Below are 20,997 nucleotides of genomic sequence, written 5' to 3'. Positions count from 1 at the left end.
GGAGTGCTTTTTAAAGTGAGTTGGGAGGAGGGGGGGGGGGGGGGGGTAAGGATATTTCATGCTGTTTCACAAGCTGCTTGTTCCTAGCTTGTTCTGGGTATTAGTGAACCAGGAGGCCTCTGAGCAGCAGAAGCTGAAGAGGAAAGCTCTCGGAACGGGGTTAGAAGGGAAGTGGTGTTAGTCCCTGCAGACAGCGCGGAAGGAGGAGGGCGGGCGGGGCTTTTCGCAGCGTTCCCAGGCGGCCCAGCGTTGCTCACACAGAAACCCCACACAGCACAAAACCTGGCACACACTTCTGCTACTCACATAGTCAGTCGACTCCTCAATTTTCCACTGATGAGATAAGACAGATGGGGAGGGAGGAGTCAGGGTCAACAATAAAAAAAAAACAAAGAGATTTCTCTGCTTTTTTTCTGCATGACAACAGCTGTAAGGGGCATGCTGCTGGGGGGGGGATTAGTAGTAGTAGTTCTGCTAGGGAGGAGAAAGGGGAAAAGGGGATTGGAGGAGAGAGGGGATTCGGCGCTCCCCACAGTGCCACCTGGTGGGAGAGCGGGGCACTGCAGGGGGGTGAACTCCACTCAGCGGCCCTGTGGGAGAGAACAGGCTGCCCCGCACGTGACCCCCCCCCCCCCCCCCCCCCGTACGCGAGGGCAGGATGGCAGGCCTCGGAGGTCCGTCGTGCGTTCGGCTTTTTAAAAGGAGCGATTGCCCCTCTTTACCCACCTACCTCGCAGCGGAGAACGTTCTGGAAGGGATTAACACAAAACATCCGCAGTTTGCAATTCTGACCGTATCATCAGGGGAGCCAGTGGAGTGTGGAGAGCGCTGCACTCAGAGCTGACCTCTTACCATCGCCCTGCACTGCCGCGCTACCGCGCCCGGGCGCCGTGATTTAAGACCTCCACCGACTCCAGTGCGTAAAAAAAGTGCACTGATGACTCCGCCTTATCGCCATGACTACTGTAATTCAGGGGTGCGTACGGTGACATATAGTAACTTCCCGGGCAAAGAATTTATCGTCCCTCTCAACGGAAAGCCTTCCCATTTTCATTTTGATATATATATTCAGGAACTTTTTTTTTTTTTTTTTTTTTTGGCACTGCCGGCTGATCCCGGCGGAGCCCGTTTTTCCGGCCGGGGGCGTCCGGTGGCAGGGAGCGGAAAATCGCATCGCCGTGGCAACGGCCAAGTCTGTCTCGCCCGCGCCGGCGTCACGGTTCGGACGGCTCACCCGCAGGAAAGGCCCGAGCCTCGAGGGCCTCGCTGAGGCGGGAGGAGGAGGAGGAGGAGGAGGAGGAGGAAGAGGCTTCGTGACGGATGAAGCGCTCTGCCTCCCGGACTTGGCCCGGGCGAACGCGGGACGGGCCTGCTGGCTGCGATGCTGAAAAGTTTAACCGTATCGATTCGGATGGAATCGCCAGGAGGAAAGCCCTCTGTAGCCGGGGAGCGAGGCTGTGTGGAGATGGCCGTGTGCACTGAGCGCGTGCGAAGTGGGCTCTCTCTCTCTCACACACACACACACACACACACTCTCTCACACACACACACACTCACACACTCGCCCTCTCTCTCACCCACACACTCTCTCTCTCACACACACACACACACACACACACACACTCGCCCTCTCTCTCACCCACACACTCTCTCTCACACACACACACTCGCCCTCTCTCTTACCCACACACTCTCTCACACACACACACACACTCACCCTCTCTCTCACCCAAACACTCTCTTTCACACACACACACACACACACTCGCCCTCTCTCTCACCCACACACTCTCTCTAACACACACGTTAGAGCGACATGGGCTCTGCTCAGTCCTGAGCCGCCCCTCCGCTCCAGGGGCACCGGGTCAGAGTGACGTGATCTCGGCAGGCCGAGCCGCCGTTACGCGCTGTGCGTCGGACGCTGACACGCGGCAGCCACGCCGTTACGGGTACAGGAACGACGCCGACGGTCCGTCACGTACGCCAGCGAGAGAGTACAGCCCTCTGGAGCTCCCGCGCCTGCCTCCCGCTGCTCCCGCTCCCCCTTATTTATCCCTGTTGCCCTGCCGGTGTTTATGACATTTTATTTCACGGCGAACATGGCGGTGCATAAGAGAAATTCAGCAGTCTTCTTCCCCCATAAATCCCCTGCGCTCTGGCGTACGTGCGTGGCCTGGGTGATTTAGCTCTCCCGCGGTGGCAGCGCTACGTCTGTCGAGGGGGTGGGTGCGGATGAAGGTTCACCTCCAGAGGTTGCCCGTTCTGCCTGCTCAGCAGAGAGCTAGGCCGCTCCGTTTCTCTACCCGCCCGGGCGGAGGACAGCGACACTCTCGTGCCTCGCTCCGGCGTTTGTTACCGCGCGCCTTTTCCCGCCGGTGCGTGAACATCCCGCCGCTGTCGAACGACGCTCACCCAAACCCAGGCTAAGAGGAGTCCCATGAGAGCACTTTCCCACCACGCGATGCTTTCGACTTTCTGAACGAGTAAACAAACCCCTCGCACTCTCTCTCGTGGCTTCTGCAACGTGATTTCCACCCCGCTGTACAACTGATCGGCTCGGTTAGCTTCACCACGCGTCGCTTCATCTGTGCTCTACGAGGGCGGATGTCTACCGGTAATACATTCTCAGAAAAGGAGTTTGGTTATGCGAGGACGTGGGGTTTTATAATGCCTGCAACCGCCGATATTTCATTGATATTTCACTGATATCGCTGTATATTTGAGGCGTTTGTGTGCGTATATGTGTGGGGGAAAAACAGTCCAAAAGGTGATCGAAATGCGTTGCTTCGCCCAGCGTCCGCACCCTACTTGACTCCCCCGCCGGATCATGAAACGCACAGGCAGTTCCCCCGGCTGGACTCTTCCCAGAGAGGCTCATGGGATTGTGCGGCCTTTGCGACGGATAAGCGTCCACACCTTGCATCTACATCCTTTTAAGACTCTTAAATGACACTTAAGATGGCTGCCGGGAACAAAGGGATCATCCACCCACACAAGTGCTCGTCTACAGCCGCCGAGCCTGCGTCCTTAATCAAAAAAATAATGTATAATTTCCCAGCTTACTACCATGGTAACAGCCCACCCCGCGTAACCCATAGCCTTCCCCGCTCCCGTTTAGCAGGAGAGGAACACGTTTTCCTCACGTCTGGCTGCCGAACTTCGTCTATTGTGTTCGGTTCTGCTCGGGGTATCAAGCAACTATCAAAGACTCTGCGTTTGGCAATCGTGCGTCTTGTCTTATCCCCCAATTACCAGCATTTTCTCATTTGAGAAGATCACGCCTCCGTGATCATTATTTTCAGAAACTCAGCATTGAGAGCTATTTTTTTTTTTTTCCCGCTTTTAAAAGATAAATAATTCAGCTCACAATCGCCCAGGCTCAGAACAGAGTTAATAAAAGCGCCTTTGTTGAATGGCAATGATGTACATTTATGGTGGGACTGGGGGGGGAGAGAGGGAGCAGTTGAGATTGACGGGTTGAAGCGGTGTTGCTCTACAGCGGTGTGAACAGCCCAAGGCTAAGGGGTAAAGGAGGCTCCTACACGGGGAACGTTGAGGCGGAGACGCAGGGCCGGTGGAGGACCCTGCCTTCCCTGCACTGAAACGTCTCTGGCCGTCCCTGAACGTCCCTGAACGTACCGCGGGATGAGTGACAGGAGCGGGGATGCTCAGCGGCACCCTACAACACAGGTTACAATCAAAAGCTTCATAAAAGGCTCCTGGCACCCCGGCAAAGGCGAAATGTGTGAAGAATAAAGAATTAAAAGTTGCGGTGCGTGGGTTTTGCTTACAGTGCGCTATGCGGTTATGAAAAAAAGAAACTTTAAAGGGCGAAAAATGTTGCCTCTGTGTTTGCACTCTGCGTTTCTCCATCTGTTTCTTTAGGTAACTGGGATGCTGAACTCTGGGTGAACTGCTCCGGCCCTCACTACGCAGTACAGTAGCTTGTGAGGGTGCTGTCAGTCAGCATTAGCCCCAGCCTATCAGATCGGGCCGTGAGGCCGCGGGGCGGGGCGACGTGGGCTTAGGCGCTTCGGCGAGGCTACGGACCGCCCTCCCCAACCGCTCGGCGTCTCTGACCTCAGCTGCGGACCTGGAGCTTCAGCCCTGCCGGCTACTGACGGAGATACCATCACAGCACCCGGGCGTGAGGCCTCCCATCATCACCACCCTGCAGAGAAAAAACTGCTCAAGCTAGGTTTTCGCCAGCTCAGACCGGCTCCGTACTTAACACGGTTTGACCCGCCCAAGCTATGTTTTAAAAACAGCACGTAGCCGGTTAAGAAAAGCAGTTACCTGACTCCATTTTAGCCGCGAGGGCCCGCACGCTGCAGTCTGCGATTAGATGCACCCACACACACACGTGGGTAAAGCGTAAAGAGGCTGCCGGGAGGAGCAGCGATCACTGCTTCACAGGCCCGGGGCGGGAGCGCGGTCCCCGGCTGTGAGCTTTCCCACGTCTGCGTTTCTCACAAAAATATGTTGATAGTGAAAACAGCGGCGGCGTTGTCACGCACACAGCCGCGAGAGCTGCAGGGGGAGAAGTGCACGTCGCAGCGACACTTAGAGAGAGCCGCACTGACGCGGGGGCCACAGCGTGCCGACGCCGGGCTTCCGAAACGCCGCTCCGCTAACGCGGCTGGAAGGAGACTTCTGCGCTCCGAATCCGTTCACGGAAAAAAAGAAAGAAAAAAGGGCGTTAAAGTTGCATGAAACAGGAGCTGCCGTTTGGAAGAGGCGAGCCGGAATGGACGCCACGGAAGAGCCGCGACGCGTTTCTGAGGGCCGGTGCTCGAGAGGGGAACGCTCCGTTCCGTGTAGACGCAACGTGTCTCGAAGTCTCGAAGACTTCGATCCTGGAGCCCGCTGTGGAGGTACAGGTACGGCGCACAGAACGCGCGACAACGGTTTGCTTGGCTTCGTCTGTCTTCGACAGCACTGTATTTGGGCCTGACTAGCCAGCGCCTAGCTTACTAAGCACACATGGTGCCGTCGGTACGTATTTGGACAGTGATGTGGTTCACCCAGTATGGATGTAAAATAACAAACCTGCAGTCAAACTCCAGTCCTGGAGGGCCGCAGTGTCTGCTGGTTTTTGGTGTGTTCCAGCATGAGAGATACATCTCTAAGTCTTTCATCGGCTAAAGAGTCCACACACCTGGCTCTCAAGACCTTACTTTGCTGCCGATTGAAAGGAAACCACAAACCACAGACACGGGAGGGCCGGAGTTCGACAGCCCTGTTACAGAGCGTGCCCGTTCTGAATGTGTCTGTAGTGCTTCCGTCCTGAACCCTACGCATTGTCCAATGAGTGCTGGGTCTAGACTCATAGCCTTGGTACAGGACTAACTTTAGCACTCATTTTTAGATCAATACATGAGATACAGCATGGCTTCAGAAGGCCTTCAAGATTTCCTCACAAATGCTTCACAAATTGTGAATGCCTCCCAAGGCAAAAAAAAAAATAAAAAAATAAACAGCACAGCTGCCGGCCTCAACAGGAAGCCAGACGCACAAATTCACCCGCTGCGCCGATGTGATTATAAAAAGACAGAGCGCCGTCTCCCCCCTTAAATTTAGCATGGAAATCAGGCCACAGCGTGGGCTAAGAGCGCAGACTTCGGCCTCGCTGCCCGCCCACGCTGGAGAGCGGGAGCAGGGATGGAGTAATTCTCCTCCTCCCCTCGGCAGAAGGTTGTCGCTGGGAGCCCACGTGCTCCCCTGAGCTCCAGGGGCCTGCGGGTTTGGGTGGCCTCTGTCTGGGGGTGCTCCGGGGGCCCCCTCCGGGGAGCCGGGGATGAGATCAGCCGGCAGCCTCGTCCTGAGAGGGACGAGGTCGTGGGAGGGAACGCGGGAGGTTGGCGAAGCGGAGACGCGGAAGGTGTCCGGTCCAGACATTAGTGATGGATGCGTCATAAAGTGTAGCTGAGACGGTTCTCAAGCAATTAAGGGTTTATGTTCCGGAGTCTCGGTAACCTCCACGGCTAATAATTTAATACGGGTGTTTTGCCGCGTTAGCTTTGCGCCAGAACCGGTAATCTCTGGATCTCGAGCCGGAGCGAATTTGTGATGCGTGAAGTTAAGAGGGGAATTGACGCAGTCACCGACAATTACAGAGTTTTTTTGTTGTTTCCTGGCTGAAATTATTCTGCTCTCAGATTCTGGCCAGGTTTAATTTGCCTCCTGCTCCCGATCTTGAGAGAAGGAAAATCAGGGAATGTGGATCTAGGGGCGAGACCCGGATCTCAAAGTGGAACGTCAAAGCCACGTTTCAGCGGCCCGGCGCGGCCACGGGAGACACGACGAGGGGCAGCAGGAGGAAGGAGACATGCACGGAGATGAGAGCCCGGTGAAGCCACGGCTTTGAACGCGATTCCAGACCGAGAGGCTGAGCTGAAATCAATTAAAGCGCCGCGGCCGGGAGGCTAACGACTGGCTGCAGGCGCCGTGCTAGCAAGCGCGCGTGCCGCACCGTCTGGTGCGGACGGCTTGCCGTGCCACTACCAACTGTAGCTGGCACTCCCACTGGGCTCTCGTACCGCCTAGGGACGGGAGGGTGTCGCTGGGCCGGGATGACTGTGTCTAACTGCGCACCAGCTGGTCAGCGGGGTGTCCCCAGGTCTGTCTGTCGAGCTGCGCGTGGAGAGTCTTCCTCCAGCTCACGTCTGTGCGAGCGCCACTCGTGATGAATGGTAAATGGTTGGCATTTGTATAGCGCCTTTATCCAAAGCGCTGTACAATTGATGCTTCTCCATTCACCCGTTCATACACACACTCACACACCGACGGCGATTGGCTGCCGTGCAAGGCCCCGACCAGCTCGTCAGGAGCATTTGGGGGTTAGGTGTCTTGCTCAGGGACACTTCGACACAGCCCGGCCGGGGGATCGAACCGGCAACCCTCCGACTGCCAGACGACTGCTCTTACTGCCTGAGCCAATGTCGCCCCCATAAGATAGAGCCGATAAGAGCCGAAGCCTGACGTCATGCTCTGGAGGAGAGTACATGCTCTCCCGAATCAATAGCAGCAATATGCGGTAGAGCATTCCAAAACTGGAGAGAAAAACCATTAAAAACCCTGCTGCTCTTCGATTCATTTCTCTGTGCTAAATTTCGCACCTGCTCCTGACGAGTCTTCATCAGACCCGCAAAATTATCCTCTCCGTCCCCAAAAAAAAAACCAGGCCTCGTTTAGAGAAAGAGATAGAGCCGAGAAGGCTGGGACACGCCCTGCATCTTGGGAAACGCACGAAGGAAAACAAAATATTTACAGACCCGACTCAGAACCCGCAAGCCTTCACACGATCACTTTTGGTTTCTTCCGCTTGTGCGCTTTGGCGCGTTCGTAAAACGGGAAAAGAGCGCTGGGGAAAAAAAACCTCGGCTGAAGACCCGGCCGATAAAGCCTCGCCGCGAACACTCCGGCCTGTCGGCACGGGCCGCGGTGACGACGGGTTCCAGCTCCCTGCCCCGCTTTGGGCCCGGGCAGTAAAACCGCAATCTCTTCCCGCAGTTAATGGCAGAAAAGGAATGCGAAGTTATCAGGCCGAAGGTACGGGGCTGAAAGGCCGTTTCGCTGAGCCGAGCCTGGCGCAGCGGGACAGGGGGATGAGGTGTGCGCGCGGGGGCTACGTGGAGGGCAACGTTTCCACCAGGGGGGGCTTATCTACGGCACAACTTGCGCAAACGCTTCGGGTCCGATAAGGCAGGAATGCACCTGTGGAAGCAGGGGCGTAACAGCCCCCCCCCGGGGGGGAAAGTAAAACAATCCCTCAACAACACCGGCCGTGGCCAAACCAGCCTCTGCGCTTTCACCGAGACGGAGGGAAACCGCCAAGGGACGGCGTGGCCCTGGCCGCGGAGAGAACCAGACTCCGTTTAAAAGGCTACTTAAATCTGTTCCCTGAACCGTGATCTGCAACTCGGCGATTATTATACAGCGAGCATATCTAATTAGCGCTGAAAATATTTGCTTATGCTTATGGAAAATGTTGAAACATAAACCCCCGGTGGAAGAATAAAGAACACGCAAAGTCAATGGGACTTAGGAAGCCTTCGCTCCCTGTCCTTTCCTCTGAGGCTTATTTTCTAAAGTGAGTCTTAATGCCTTTAAAGACTGTGACCTTGAGAGGCGGGAAACGGTATTGATTAGGAACGTACACTAGGTGCTACACGGTTTATGGACATAAAGGGGCCCGTCTAAACTGGGTCATCATTATGGGAGAAACGGCCTTTCTGAACTGCTCGATAGTTTCTGATTCCATAATCCTTTTTCTTTCTAGTCCTTGATTCTACTGTACTTACGGATAAAATCGCAACGCATTTTTATGCAGAACGTATCCCATTCTACCCCCCATGACCGCACCGTTTTGCAGTTAATCCACTGCAGATCAGTCAAGGAAATGACAATCACATTTCCTACGCATGCGTACGGGATAACCTGCGGCTGTTAACATGTAACGAAGGTCAAGTGAAATTATAAGTGGACACTACGCAAAGTATGGGCCGTTCTCGAGACAGATTAATCGTTGTAATCCGCTGTTGAACTTTTGTTTTTTTTTGAGACTCAAACCGGTGGAAAGCGAAGACGTTTAAAATAAATAAATAAAATAAACGGCCCGGTTAATTAACCGTATGATCTGTATTACCAGAACGTGCTGTCGGCCAATCATATCTACTGACCAAGCCTATCATACTAATAGTAGTTTGGCTTCTAAAACATGTACAATTACACTTCATCACAGCTCCGTGATATCTCCTGTCAGGGGTTACTCCTGCCCGCTCCGTGCGGTGGAATGCTTAGATAGATAAATTAGAAATACTTGTCAGCGGCAGGGCCCGCGTGTTCACGCAAGCTAATTCCTGGATAACGTGGTGAGCTCCAGCATAAACGCCACACTTCTCATCTAACACAAAGGCTGCTGTAAGATTTTCATGAATATGTGAATCCCTCCGTTTGCAGGATCAGAATGTTCTCCTATTTTTCTAATGCCTCTCTTTCCTCTGGGGCAATCTTGCCATTGTGTAACAAGAGAGGGGAAAAAAAAAAATATCATATATAATTTATAAACAGAATAACAAGGCAGCGCACGTGTATTAACATTAACTACATGGGGTTAGCCGAATCAAAAAAGAGCCAACACTGTAATTCCGACATGAAAAATTAAACACCGTTCTGAATTACCATAGAGGCAGTCTTCTAATACTTAACTGCCAATTATGCAGCTGTCTGTTCATACTAAAGACTACAGCCTATTATTTAGAGGAAAGTTAAAAGACAGAATCTATCTGAGACACGTATGAGCATGAAATGGTGCCAGCGCGCAGACAGATGGGATGAGAGGCGGCTGTCTGTCTGGGGCGGGGACGCGTTTTAACGGGCAGGAGGAGGAGGAGGAGTAGTAGTACCTGGGCCTCCGGCAGAGCCACGTCCAGGATGTTGGGCTGTCCGATGGGCTCCCCGTTCTCCAGCCGGGAGAAGATGACCTGGTAGCCCCGGATCTGGCCGTGCTGCTTCACGGCGAGGGGCGGCTTCCAGGTCACGCGGATGGCGGTGGAGTTGACCGCCTCTGCCTCCACCTTCCTAGGGGGCGCTCCCGGCACTGCGGGACGGGGGGAGAGGGGCGCCAGTCAGCAAACAGGGCAAGACAAACACCCGAACCCCCTTTAGAACGGCAGGATAATCGTGTCTGTGGATTAGAGCGGAAGGGTGCTTGATGCCTTGTTATAACATGACTGCGTTAGGACAGTGATAAGCTCTCCACAACCCCCAGAGAAGCGGAAACAGGACCGTCGTGTGCGGTGTGAGGGTTATCCCGGTACGCTGTTTAAATCACGCGTCCGTGCCTGTTACTGGCAATCGGCCGTGCCCAATAATCCATTACGGGTCAGACATAAACAACCGTGATCAAACCTCAGCTGGCAGAAGGGACAATAGTGATGGATAGTCGAGTAATACCGGTGCCGTTGCACATGGCTACAGGCCATCCAGGTGCAGTGTCCCGGTCATTTTAGATGCTAAAGGGGGAGATTCGAGGCCTGTGGGATTTCACAGGGGGGGACGTCTGCCCCTGTGTAAACTGGGAACCCTTTGGAGGACTGGAAACGGGCCTGTGGTGTGATTTAGAGTCCGTTCCGCTGAGGCGGCCGGGCTGCAGCTCACAGGGGAAGTGTGTGGGCGCACTGTAATTCGTAGAGGGGCAGGAAGTCTCGGGGCTTCTCAAATTAACTAAGAAAGGGGATTCGGCTTCTGTGAAAAGATGCAACATTCCTTTAACAACAGTGTGTGTGGGGGGGGGGGGACTGGCTGCGTTTCAGCGTCGCGAATCAAATTAATTATGGAGCACGGCCTTAAGAGAGACATGAGCCCGCACTCACAACCAAGCAGACGGTGGGCGAGAGGGGGCAGAGGGGACCGTGGAGGACCTCGGTGGGGGGGGGGGTGCTGTGCTTTTTACGGGACGGGACTCCGTGTGGTGTAAAAGCACGCAAAAGTGAGGGCGAGGGCTTCAAAGTCAAAGAGGGCACGGGGCAGACGGAGGGAAAGGAAGAGAGAGAGGAAGAGAGAAACCGCCGGATTAAAAAGAACAAAGAATCGTACAATTGCGGAGCTGTTTGAGACCCCGGAAAGCGAGAGAGGGAAAACGGAGAGGTTACAGGACCCCCCCCCCCTCCCCCTCCCCTCAGTGCGTGTGAGCGTGGAAAGGGGGCCGCGTGCTCAGGGGAGCTCAGAAAATCCCGTTAGCTCCAGACAAAGCGCGCGCTGTCTCTGGGACGGCCGTATCCGGTCTGAGGCCGGCGCGGCGGGACGGGGGGGGGGGGGGGGGGGGGGTAGGAGCGGAGGCGGACGCTCCAGATGTGGGCCTGGGAACGTCCTGTTCCCGCGCGGATCCCGGCCGCCAGGAGCGCCGTGCGGGGACGGACCTGGCAGCCGGGACGCGGCGGCGGACGCGAGCAGCTGCTGGGTAGGAGGAGATCCCCAATGCGCCGCACGCGGCAGATGCAGACGGTATTAAAAACCCGCTGAAGCGCAGGAGGAAATCAGATTAATAAAGACAGCGCGCGGAGCCGTTACGGAGAGGAGAGTGGGCGCGGGCGTCGCCGGTGTTAGTCTGTTAGCCGGCGGGTTTGGCGGCGGGGGCGCCCCGTAGGGGAGAGAGGAGCCGGAATGGCGGACGGCGTAGGTGGCAAACGGGGGCTTTATCGAGCCGACCGCTCCGTCACGGTCTGCTCTGTCTCAGCGCACTTAGATTTTCTCACCTCGGCCCGAGACACCAGCAGGTTCATCTCCAGCAAATTCACTCCAGTCCAGCCTTGGGAAAGGTCAAGCCTCCCAGAAGCTTTTAGTTACGTACAACTTTTAAGGGCCGGTTTTTTGCAGACGCAGAAACTTAGTCCTCAACTAAAATTAATTTTGTCTGGGGTATCTCCAGTCACAATTTAATTAATCTGTGTCTGTGAAACCGGCCCGAAGTGTATGTAAAGTCTTCGATCCAGAGACATGTAGCCCAAGGTCTTATGTAGGCCAAAATTGGGTGTTATCGGTTGAAAGAGAGCGCAAATTCCTACGGGCGCTCCTGTCGGCTATTAAAGTGCCAGTTTGCCACCTATGCCCCTATGCAGAGATCGTACAATATACCAGCAGAAGTTTTCTCCTGGCCCCACCATCAACACCCCAGTTCTAACCTCAAAGGAAAGGCGACCTCTTCATGAAGGGCACCCCCACCGCCTGCCCCACACCCCACACCCAACACCCAACACTTCAACATCAGGACACTCAGACACCCTTTCAGCAGCACCAAGCAGCGTGTCCTCATTAAACACGCTACATGGCAAAGAGAGGACTAGCATCATTTATTCATTAGCTTAGCAGATGCAGTTATGTGGGCTAACCCACAGCGTGTTACTCCGTGCGGACCGCGGAGGGGCGGTCAGTGAGGCTCGGTGAGGTCCAGCACACCGGAGGGTGAGTCGAGGCGTTAGAAGCAGCAGCAGAGTCGGCGGAGAGCGGGAGAGAGGCCCCGGGGCGGGGTTCGGGGGAGAGAGGCCCCGGGGCCCCGGGGCAGGGGGGTTACCGCCCGGACCTTACCGTCCTCGTTGGTGCGCAGGCGGACGGCGGGGCTCTCGGGGCCGGGCCCCACGTCGGTGTGGGCCCTCACCGTCACCACGTACTCGGTCCACTTCTCCAGGCCCTCCAGCACGTGGACGGAGGCGTCGGCGCCGATGCCCGTCACCTCGTGCCGCTGCGTGTCCTCCCCGCCCGCCGCCTGGTAGGCCACCGTGTACTGCACGATGGCCCCGTGCCGGCTGTCCGCGGGCGGGGCCACCCAACTCACCTTCAGGCTGGTGGAGCTCAGGCTGAGCAGGTGCACGTCCTGGGGGGGGGCCGAGGGGGCTGCGGAACACAACCGGGGATCAAGCAACGGGGGGGGGGGGGGGGGCGGTGTCCGAAACCGAACACTTAGCATACTACTCATATCACCTTCCAGTGAAATGTAGTATGAGTCGTATCTGTAGTATGCTAGTTATTGCGGTTTTGGACACAGCCTGGGACTTCTGGACTGGGGGGGGTGGGGCGGATGATGAGCAGACTGCAAGGTGCCATAAAATAATTTATGTAGAATTAGTTAAAAAAAAATGCACAGCTGATTAGACTAAACAGGGGACAATCCCCCTGGAGAAATGTGGGGTTAAGGGCCTTGCTCAAGGGCCCAACATCCGTGTGGATTTTATCGTGGCTACACCGGGTTTCAAACTACCACCCTTCTGGGTCCCAGTCATGTAACTAAGCCACTAGGCTAAGGATACATTTTTCCAATTACACCTGCACAATGGCCAAAAATGGCCACCTGAAAGGAGCTGTCATTGTGCTGAGGACACTATTTTATGAGCACAGTGCGTGACCGCTGGAGGAGAGCTCCAAGCAGCGAAGACAGAAGACGGTGTCACGTGCTCTAGGTTTGCCAGCGGCAGGTGTTTGTTGTTGTTGTTTGCAGTCTACACTCCTGGCCAGTCCTCCGCAGTCCAGAAGCACAACAAAGGCATGAAGGGAATAATAACTATGGCAGAAATAAAACTAAGAACAACTCAATAGGCAAAAAAAAAAACACAACGACACGAGCATATCTACATGCAAGGAACACATCCGGTGTGGCTAAAACGCAGGGGCGGGGAAGGGTGACGGGGGAGGGGGGCTTTTCCGCATGCCGGCTTGCTTTTTTAGGACCCAGAGCAGCGAGCGGAAGACCTGGCACAATCCTCCTCTGTCTGCATAGGTGGCGTTTTTGTAGCTGATCTACGACAGTGAGAAATGACGCCGAAAAGCATCAAAAGGCAATAAAAAAAAAGAGCTGACAAATACACAAACGAGCAAATAAAAGCCCAGAGTATCTGGAGTGAGTTTCCTCGGCTCCCTCTGGCAGCCCTTCAGAGAGAGGACTCGGAATCAGAGACAGAGTGGGAGAGAGGCGAGAGAGTGAGAGAGGGAGAGAGGAGAAGACACGAGCGGAGGGGGGAGAAAGGGAGAGGCGGAGAAAAATATCAAAAGAATGGGAGAGAGAAAGAATGTGAGAGACAAAAAGAAAGGGGGGAGCGAGAGAAAGGGGGCAGAGGGACAGGGAAAGAGAGAAATATGGCAAGAGAGAGTGAGCGACAGGGGGGAGAGATGATAATATAGAGAGAAAGATGGGGATGAAAGTGGGAGAAAGAGGGGGGAGTGAGAGAGAAAGAGAGGGGCAGAGAGGGGATAGAGAGGATGAGAGAGAAAAGAGAGAGGGTAGAGGGTGAATGAGAGAAAGAGGGGATAGGGAGAGAGTGAGAGAGATCGAGAGAGGGTATAGAGAGAGAGTGAGAGAGGGAATAGAGAGTGAGAGAGAAAGAGGGAATAAAGAGAGAGTGAGAGAGTGAGGGAGAGAAAGAGAAAGGGTATAGAGTGAGAGAGAGAGAGGGGATAGAGTGAGAGAGGGAATAAAGAGAGAGTGAGAAAGAGGGTATAGAGTGAGAGAGGGGGGATAGAGAGTGAGAGAGAAAGGGAATAGAGAGAGTGAGAAAGAGAGGGAATAAAGAGAGAGTGATAGTGAGGGAGAGAAATAAAAAGGGTATAGAGTGAGAGAGAGGGGATAGAGAGTGAGAGGGAATAAAGAGAGTGAGAAAGAGGGTATAGAGTGAGAGAGGGGATAGATAGAGTGAGAGAAAGAGAGGGAATAAAGAGAGAGTGAGGGAGAGAAAGAGAGAGGGGATAGAGAGAGTGAGAAAGAGAGGGAATAAAGAGAGAGTGAGAGAGAGGGGATAGAGAGAGAGTGAGAGAGGGGATAGAGAGAGAGTGTGAGAGAGAGGGGATAGAGAGAGTTTGAGAGAGAGGGGATAGAGAGAGAGTGTGAGAGAGAGGGGATAGAGAGAGAGTGTGAGAGAGAGGGGATAGAGAGTGAGAAAGAGAGGGAATAAAGAGAGAGAGAGAGAGGCCCTCCTGTACGACATGCCAGTGCATCCCCCGGGAATCTGACTCACGCTGTCAGACGGGAGCGAGATAAGGAGCTGGAATCAGAGGCGGATTTCAGGGCCGCCGTTCCCATGGGAACCCAACCCTGGGCGCGCGGAGGTTTTAAGGCTGACAAGTAAAACAAACGGCTCTGAACAAACACAGGTCCCTTCCGGAAGGCTTCATAAATATTTCAGTTTACGTTCGGTTCCAAATCGGGTGCCGAACAGCTCTGTGAGAATTACCGAGATCACCTGGCAAGGTAAGAGGAAAGTCAAACGGCGCGGTTAGGAGGAGGAGAAACAGCCGGTGGAGTGTTACCTATTATAGGCGCTCTATGCTCAGCTGCAGCAGGCCACGATAACAGGGACAGGGACACCTCCACTCGTCCTTGTGTCCCTAATATTCACAGAAAAGTCTGGAAAGCCTACCTCTGCAATTACCTCAAAGTTTGGACACTTCCTCTAAGCCTCGGACAATTAAACGCTGGAAATACGCACATCTGAGAACATGCCCCTTCTCGAAGAGATCCAAACACGGAAAAAAACCTAAGTATTTTAGTCTTATATTTTGACTTAAAATCGTATTTCTTTTTCCTCTTAGAGGAAAAACAGAGACAGTTTTATTCATTTCAAGATTTGCCAATGGGGCACAGAAACTTTCACTTGTCAAGCAAACTAGCTAATATTTTCTACTTCAGAGAAAAAGATTTTTAGTCTCATAGCGAGAATAAAACACTTGGGCTTTTTTCGCAGTATATCCATCCTCTTTAGGTTGAGGGAGATGATAGTTTACGAGCACTCATCCGGTTAGCCTGCCCGGACTCATCTTATCTGACGGCGCTAACGCGCTAACGCGAGAGGACGTCGGGTCTGTCACGTCTCGCCAGCTTTCCGCTGCTCCGGGTCCGAAAAGCCGCCACGAATCACAAACATCAATTTCCAGTGCTCTTTTTTTCTTTTTTCACCGGCACGAAACCAAGATAACGTTAGCTAACAAGACAAGCGACGTACCTCGTTACCCTGTCCCTTTCTGTGTGCAGAACCGAAGGGAAACTAACAGAGAGAATTCCACTCGGGAGTGAGAAAGGGGGGGAAAGCTTTGTTTTTGCTAGGAGAGAAACCTGCGGGCGATTAGCGGGGCTCACGTCGTAACCGGGCCGGTCGGCGGCGGTGGACTTACTGGACTGTGCGGTCCGGGCCTCGATGGGCTGAGTGTACACCCCGAGCCCCATTTCGGAGCGCGCGGCCAGGGAGAACCTGTACAGCGTGTCCGGCTTCAGGCCCTCCACCGCGTAGGAGCCGGCGGGGTTGAAGGTGACGTGGATCTGCGGAGAGAAACAGCGCGGTCATAGGGCGGCCTGGAGACACGGCGAGGGAGGGCGTCGGTTAACTGGGGCGGGCGCTCCGTTTTTTACAGAGACGCGTTACCGCCCGTATCCCCCTCCTCGGCCCGTCTCGCCGCCTCAGACGGCGCGGCTTCTCACCGTGGGCTGCTGCTTCATTATTTATCAGGGATCCTAATGAAGCCGCAGCCAGGGCTTCGTGGAGAGGAGAGACGTGCGCTAATGTAGCGGCCGCTAACGCCGCCCGGGCCTCTTCTACTCGCAAGTTTAGAGATCGAAACGGAGCTCGCCACCCAAACACTTTTAGACTCCTGACATTAATTTTTCAGACTGGCCTAGGGAGGGAGGGGGGGGGGAAGATTACTGTGCGAGACTCGCACACAAACGGCCGGGTCAGGAAGTGTGCCTGCCTGGGCTGCCAAGCGGCTCCTGTCTTTCTACAAGAGTGCGAAGGAACAAGGAAAAGAATACAGAATCCAGCCCGGCGCTGTGTGTTTGTATTCAGGGACAAAAACCGGGCCTGGAGAGCGTTTGTGTGTGTGCGATGTCGTATTGATAAATAATTAGACTCCGCGAAAAATTTCAGTTAATGCCGGGAGAGGTTAAATTGCATTCTTGGGAGATCGATGGAGAGAGAGAGGGACGTTTATTTGAAACAGAAAAGTAAGCAGAAAGGTCATTTCATTCTTTACTAAGAGTTGTTGTATTTACTCATTTCGCTGGGTGTCAATAGTGGTCTTTATTTATTCCTGGGCACGGCGCCTCTGCTGAACGCTGTAATGGCCGACGTTGCAGAATGCTTACCTACATCCCGTTCCTGAGCCCGTGCCTAAAAAAAGCCTTCCCTCGGCTCCTGACGAAAGACCGCGTGACTGAGGGAGATGCGTTTGTTAGCAGGAGTATTAGCAGAAAGTCTGTCGCCTCAGCCAGAATAGTACCAAGATTAAAGGTGCTATATCGAACTTTTAATGTAGGCAAATAATACCGAAAAAAAAAAACAGGACAGCCGCAGAGCTTGCAGAAAGCTGCAGAGCAGAAGCACTGCTTTTCCTCCCAAAATTGTATTGACGATGAATTTATAATTTCAAATATACTTCACGGTCTGTAAGCCATGTTGTGTTGATGACTGTCTTGAGTAATTACATACTGAGGTCTCCACCTCCAAAAACACTCCTGGGGCAGAAGCCCCATCTTTTTCTCATGAATAAAATGTGCAAACGGTTGCCAGTTACAGTTAAAGGGAGGAAATGGCTGAGCTGGTAAGTGCACGGATCCACCAGAGAGCCAGCTAAGCCCGACCAGCCCTAGCCCCAAGAAACCCCGCTGTCCTTCACAGAAGTTCAATCACAAATGTCCCGGGAAAAGAAAACTCGACATCGTTCTGGCTGTCAAGCTATCGTGCTATCATAGGTAACTGCATGCATATCAAGCAACACCGCAAGTCACTATCAATCTGTGTAGCGAATGCATCGCTATAATATACTGCAGAGCCGCTATATTAATATATTACTCATTACGTGTCCGATGTATGGCTCATCGCTTGACATTTTGGATGCCACAATAGCCAGCTTTGAGTCACACTGCGTTCAGCGCAGTAACAAAGACAGGTTGCGAGACAAGCTGGCAGTCAGTCACGGGGAACAGAGTTTCAGTGCGGAGAAACTGGCGAGGCGGTGTCAAGCTTTGGGTCACAACTGCAGTTCTCCCTTCTGGACTCTAGATGGCGTTTCACATTTCCTACTGCTCCTATAGCCGCCTGCGCGCTCGCAAAAACAAGGAAATCAGTTTTTTGGTTTCAGGAGTGTGGAAGGCTCAGGCGTCCTACCTTGTTGTCGGAGCTGGCTTCCCAGTACATGAGCTCGTACTTAGTGATGGGGTCCTGGACGGGCCACAGCCAGGTCAGCATGATGCGGGTGTCCAGCTCGGCCTCCGCCTCAAAGCTGGACGGCTGGGCAGGGACTGCACACAGAACAGCACCACTCAGTACAAACAGCACCACTCAGTACAAACAGCACCACTCAGTACAACCTGCACCACTCAGTACAAACAGAACCACTCAGTACAACCAACACCACTCAGTACAAACAGAACCACTCAGTACAACCTGCACCACTCAGTACAACCAATACCGCTCAGTACAAACAGCACCACTCAGTACAACCAGCACCACTCAGTACAAACAGCACCACTCAGTACAACCTGCACCACTCAGTACAACCAGCACCACTCAGTACAACCAATACCGCTCAGTACAAACAGCACCACTCAGTACAACCAGCACCACTCAGTACAAACAGCACCACTCAGTACAACCTGCACCACTCAGTACAACCAGCACCACTCAGTACAACCAATACCACTCAGTACAACCAGCACCACTCAGTACAACCAATACCACTCAGTACAAACAGCACCACTCAGTACAACCTGCACCACTCAGTACAACCAGCACCACTCAGTACAACCAATACCACTCAGTACAACCAGCACCACTCAGTACAACCAATACCACTCAGTACAAACAGCACCACTCAGTACAACCTGCACCACTCAGTACAACCAGCACCACTCAGTACAACCAATACCACTCAGTACAACCAGCACCACTCAGTACAACCTGCACCACTCAGTACAACCTGCACCACTCAGTACAAACAGCACCACTCAGTACAACCAATACCACTCAGTACAAACAGCACCACTCAGTGCAACCTGCACCACTCAGTACAACCAATACCACTCAGTACAAACAGCACCACTCAGTACAACCAGAACCACTCAGTACAACTTGCATCACTCAGTACAAACAGAACCACTCAGTACAACCAGAACCACTCAGTACAACTTGCATCACTCAGTACAAACAGAACCACTCAGTACAACCAGAACCACTCAGTACAACCAACACCACTCAGTACAACCAGAACTACTCAATACAACAACCATCGAGTGACTCCAATTGACCTTCTGACTTATCTAACTAACTCCTGACATGTATGTACATGACACAGGGCTGGGAATATCAATAACCTCATCTGTCTCCACTGAGGCGTGGGGCTCCATTCTCTGTGGGGGAAAAAAGGGCACACATACACATCTAACGGGCCCCTTCAAATTCCCATGCTTATGAAGGAACCTTTTCTTATTTCAATCCTTATTTAACCGGGTAATTCAATGGAGAACTCAATTCTCTTTCGCAGTAATGGCCTGGAAAATCAATGAGGGACAATTTTGGATGCTGTTGCTGTAGACGATTAGGTGGACAAATGTAGAGATCCAATTCTGTGGGTATTTGACCGTTAACACTACTGCGCTAGAAATCAGCGGCACCTTTAATGACCACGGCGTGGCAGGACCTTCCCTGCGGGTCACCTGAATACGTCCCCAGCATTACAGACCGCTGACCGGCCACAGTGCAAGTGCTCTTCAACCGGAGCGCAAGAAACTGGAGTGTGCAGATCTGCGGTGGGCCCTGAGGCGCTGAGGCAGCCAGCCAGCGTGCGTGGAGATATCTGGCCGGGGGAACAGAGACGACCAGCCCCCGGGGCTGGGGACTCACCCCCCTGCTGGGTCTTGACCTGCAGCACGTCGGACGGGGGCCCGTCCCCCACGGAGGTGAAGCCCAGCACGCGGATGCTGTAGGTGGTGTCGGGCGTCAGGCTGGAGATGGTGGTGAGGCGGCTGTCGTCCGTGTTGTGCTTGAGCCAGGTGCTGAGCGCCGCCTGGTGGCTGGTGGTGTAGTAGACGCGGTAGCCGCGGATCTGGCCGTTGGGCTCCTCCGGCGGCTCCCACTGCACCAGCATGGTGCTGCCGCTCAGCATGCGGGCCTGCACGTGCAGCGGGGCCGAGGAGGGCGCCTGCTCGCCCGTGCGGGCCTCCACGGGGTCGCTGGGCGGGCCCCGCCCGATGTTGTTCACCGCCATCACGCGGAACTCGTACTCCGAGTTGGGGCTCAGGCCGCCGATGCTGTAGCGGGTGGTGGCCACGCCGTCCACCTCCTGGAAGCCGTTCTCCGACGCCTTGGACTTGTACTGGATCACGTAGTAGGACACGGGCTCCGGGTTCCCCGAGTCCCAGGTCAGGGTGACGCTGGTGGCCGTGGTTTCGGTCACTATCAGGGAGGCCGGGGGCTTCGGCAAGGCTGCAATATAACATAGCATTGCATCACAAAACATAACATAGCGTGTACCATAGTGCAGATTAATGTACAGTAACGTAGTGTAATGTAGCATAGCAAAATGCAGCATAGCATAGCATAACATAACATTAACATGACATAAAACAACATAGCATAATGTAACATAATATATCATAACATAATGACAAGAACAGGTCATTCACCCCAGCGACGTTCGCCTTTTCCCAGCACTAAAGCGTACCCACTGCTTAGCTCGCCTAAACTCTGGATAGTATCTATCGCCGTATCAAGCGCGGTCCTGAAAGCCTCCGCCTCCACTACATGACCTGGCACGCCGCCCACTCTCCGGGGCGAAAGAACGCTTCCTAACGCGCGCGCGGAATGACAGGCGACGAGCGGACCCGACCCTCCCGCGCTTGTAAAACACGGGGAAAACATCGCCGCTGACTGACAGCGGCCCCGCGCAAATGCAATCCCGCGCTGTCAATAACGGCGGGGCGAGGGGAGCCGGCGCGCTCCTATCAGTCAATCACGTCCGCGTCCGCAAAACCGCCGCCGCCGCGGGACCGAGGGGTCCGATCAATCAATCGCATTTCATTTCGCTCAGAGGTGTGGGGGGGAACCGTCACCGGACACTTTGCGGAGCCCCCTTTCTCCGTATAAACAATCCCCGTGATTTAAGTCACGGCGGATACAAGGCAGAGTAATACCGGATTTCTTTTTTTTTTTTTTTTTTCAGCAGCACAAAAGCAAATTGCCCTGGAGTGAAAGCGATAAAATCGATGAGATCTGATTAATCTGCCCCCGGATTTGACGGCGCAGAGAGATAAGTCTTAACTCCGGAGTGTAACGGCGGCGAGCGTCCTGACATCACTCACGCGTTTCTCCCGGGGGCGTGAGTAATTTCCTCTTCCCGACCGAAATACACTTTAAGAGGAAAGTCTACTTTGTCTATTTCGGTAGATAATGTAATTGAGCTAACAGGGGCGGGAGATAAGCAGCAACAGATGCACACAATTCACGGCATTATCAGTTATTA

General features: G+C 53.9%; 1 protein-coding gene across 3 annotated transcripts in view; it reads right to left on the bottom strand.

The window, feature by feature from the left end:
* The window catches only part of LOC133128624 (receptor-type tyrosine-protein phosphatase F), a 235,413-nt gene that overhangs the window by 57,786 nt on the left and 156,630 nt on the right, over positions 1–20,997 (bottom strand). For 2 of the 3 annotated variants that reach the window (XM_061242300.1, XM_061242299.1), the window contains exons 8-13: positions 19,380–19,961; positions 17,646–17,779; positions 15,658–15,802; positions 12,088–12,393; positions 9,408–9,601; positions 307–333 (exon numbers count right to left, since the gene is read on the bottom strand). In XM_061242300.1, the coding sequence (XP_061098284.1) occupies positions 307–333; positions 9,408–9,601; positions 12,088–12,393; positions 15,658–15,802; positions 17,646–17,779; positions 19,380–19,961 (1,388 nt within the window). The remainder of the gene's footprint in view (positions 1–306; positions 334–9,407; positions 9,602–12,087; positions 12,394–15,657; positions 15,803–17,645; positions 17,780–19,379; positions 19,962–20,997) is intronic. The other variant, XM_061242301.1, reaches the window with a different exon arrangement.

Source organism: Conger conger, chromosome 5 (assembly GCF_963514075.1).
Source record: "Conger conger chromosome 5, fConCon1.1, whole genome shotgun sequence".
NCBI lineage: Eukaryota > Metazoa > Chordata > Actinopteri > Anguilliformes > Congridae > Conger > Conger conger.
Note: the sequence above shows the minus strand (reverse complement) of the source record. Positions and strands in the feature narration are given on the sequence as shown.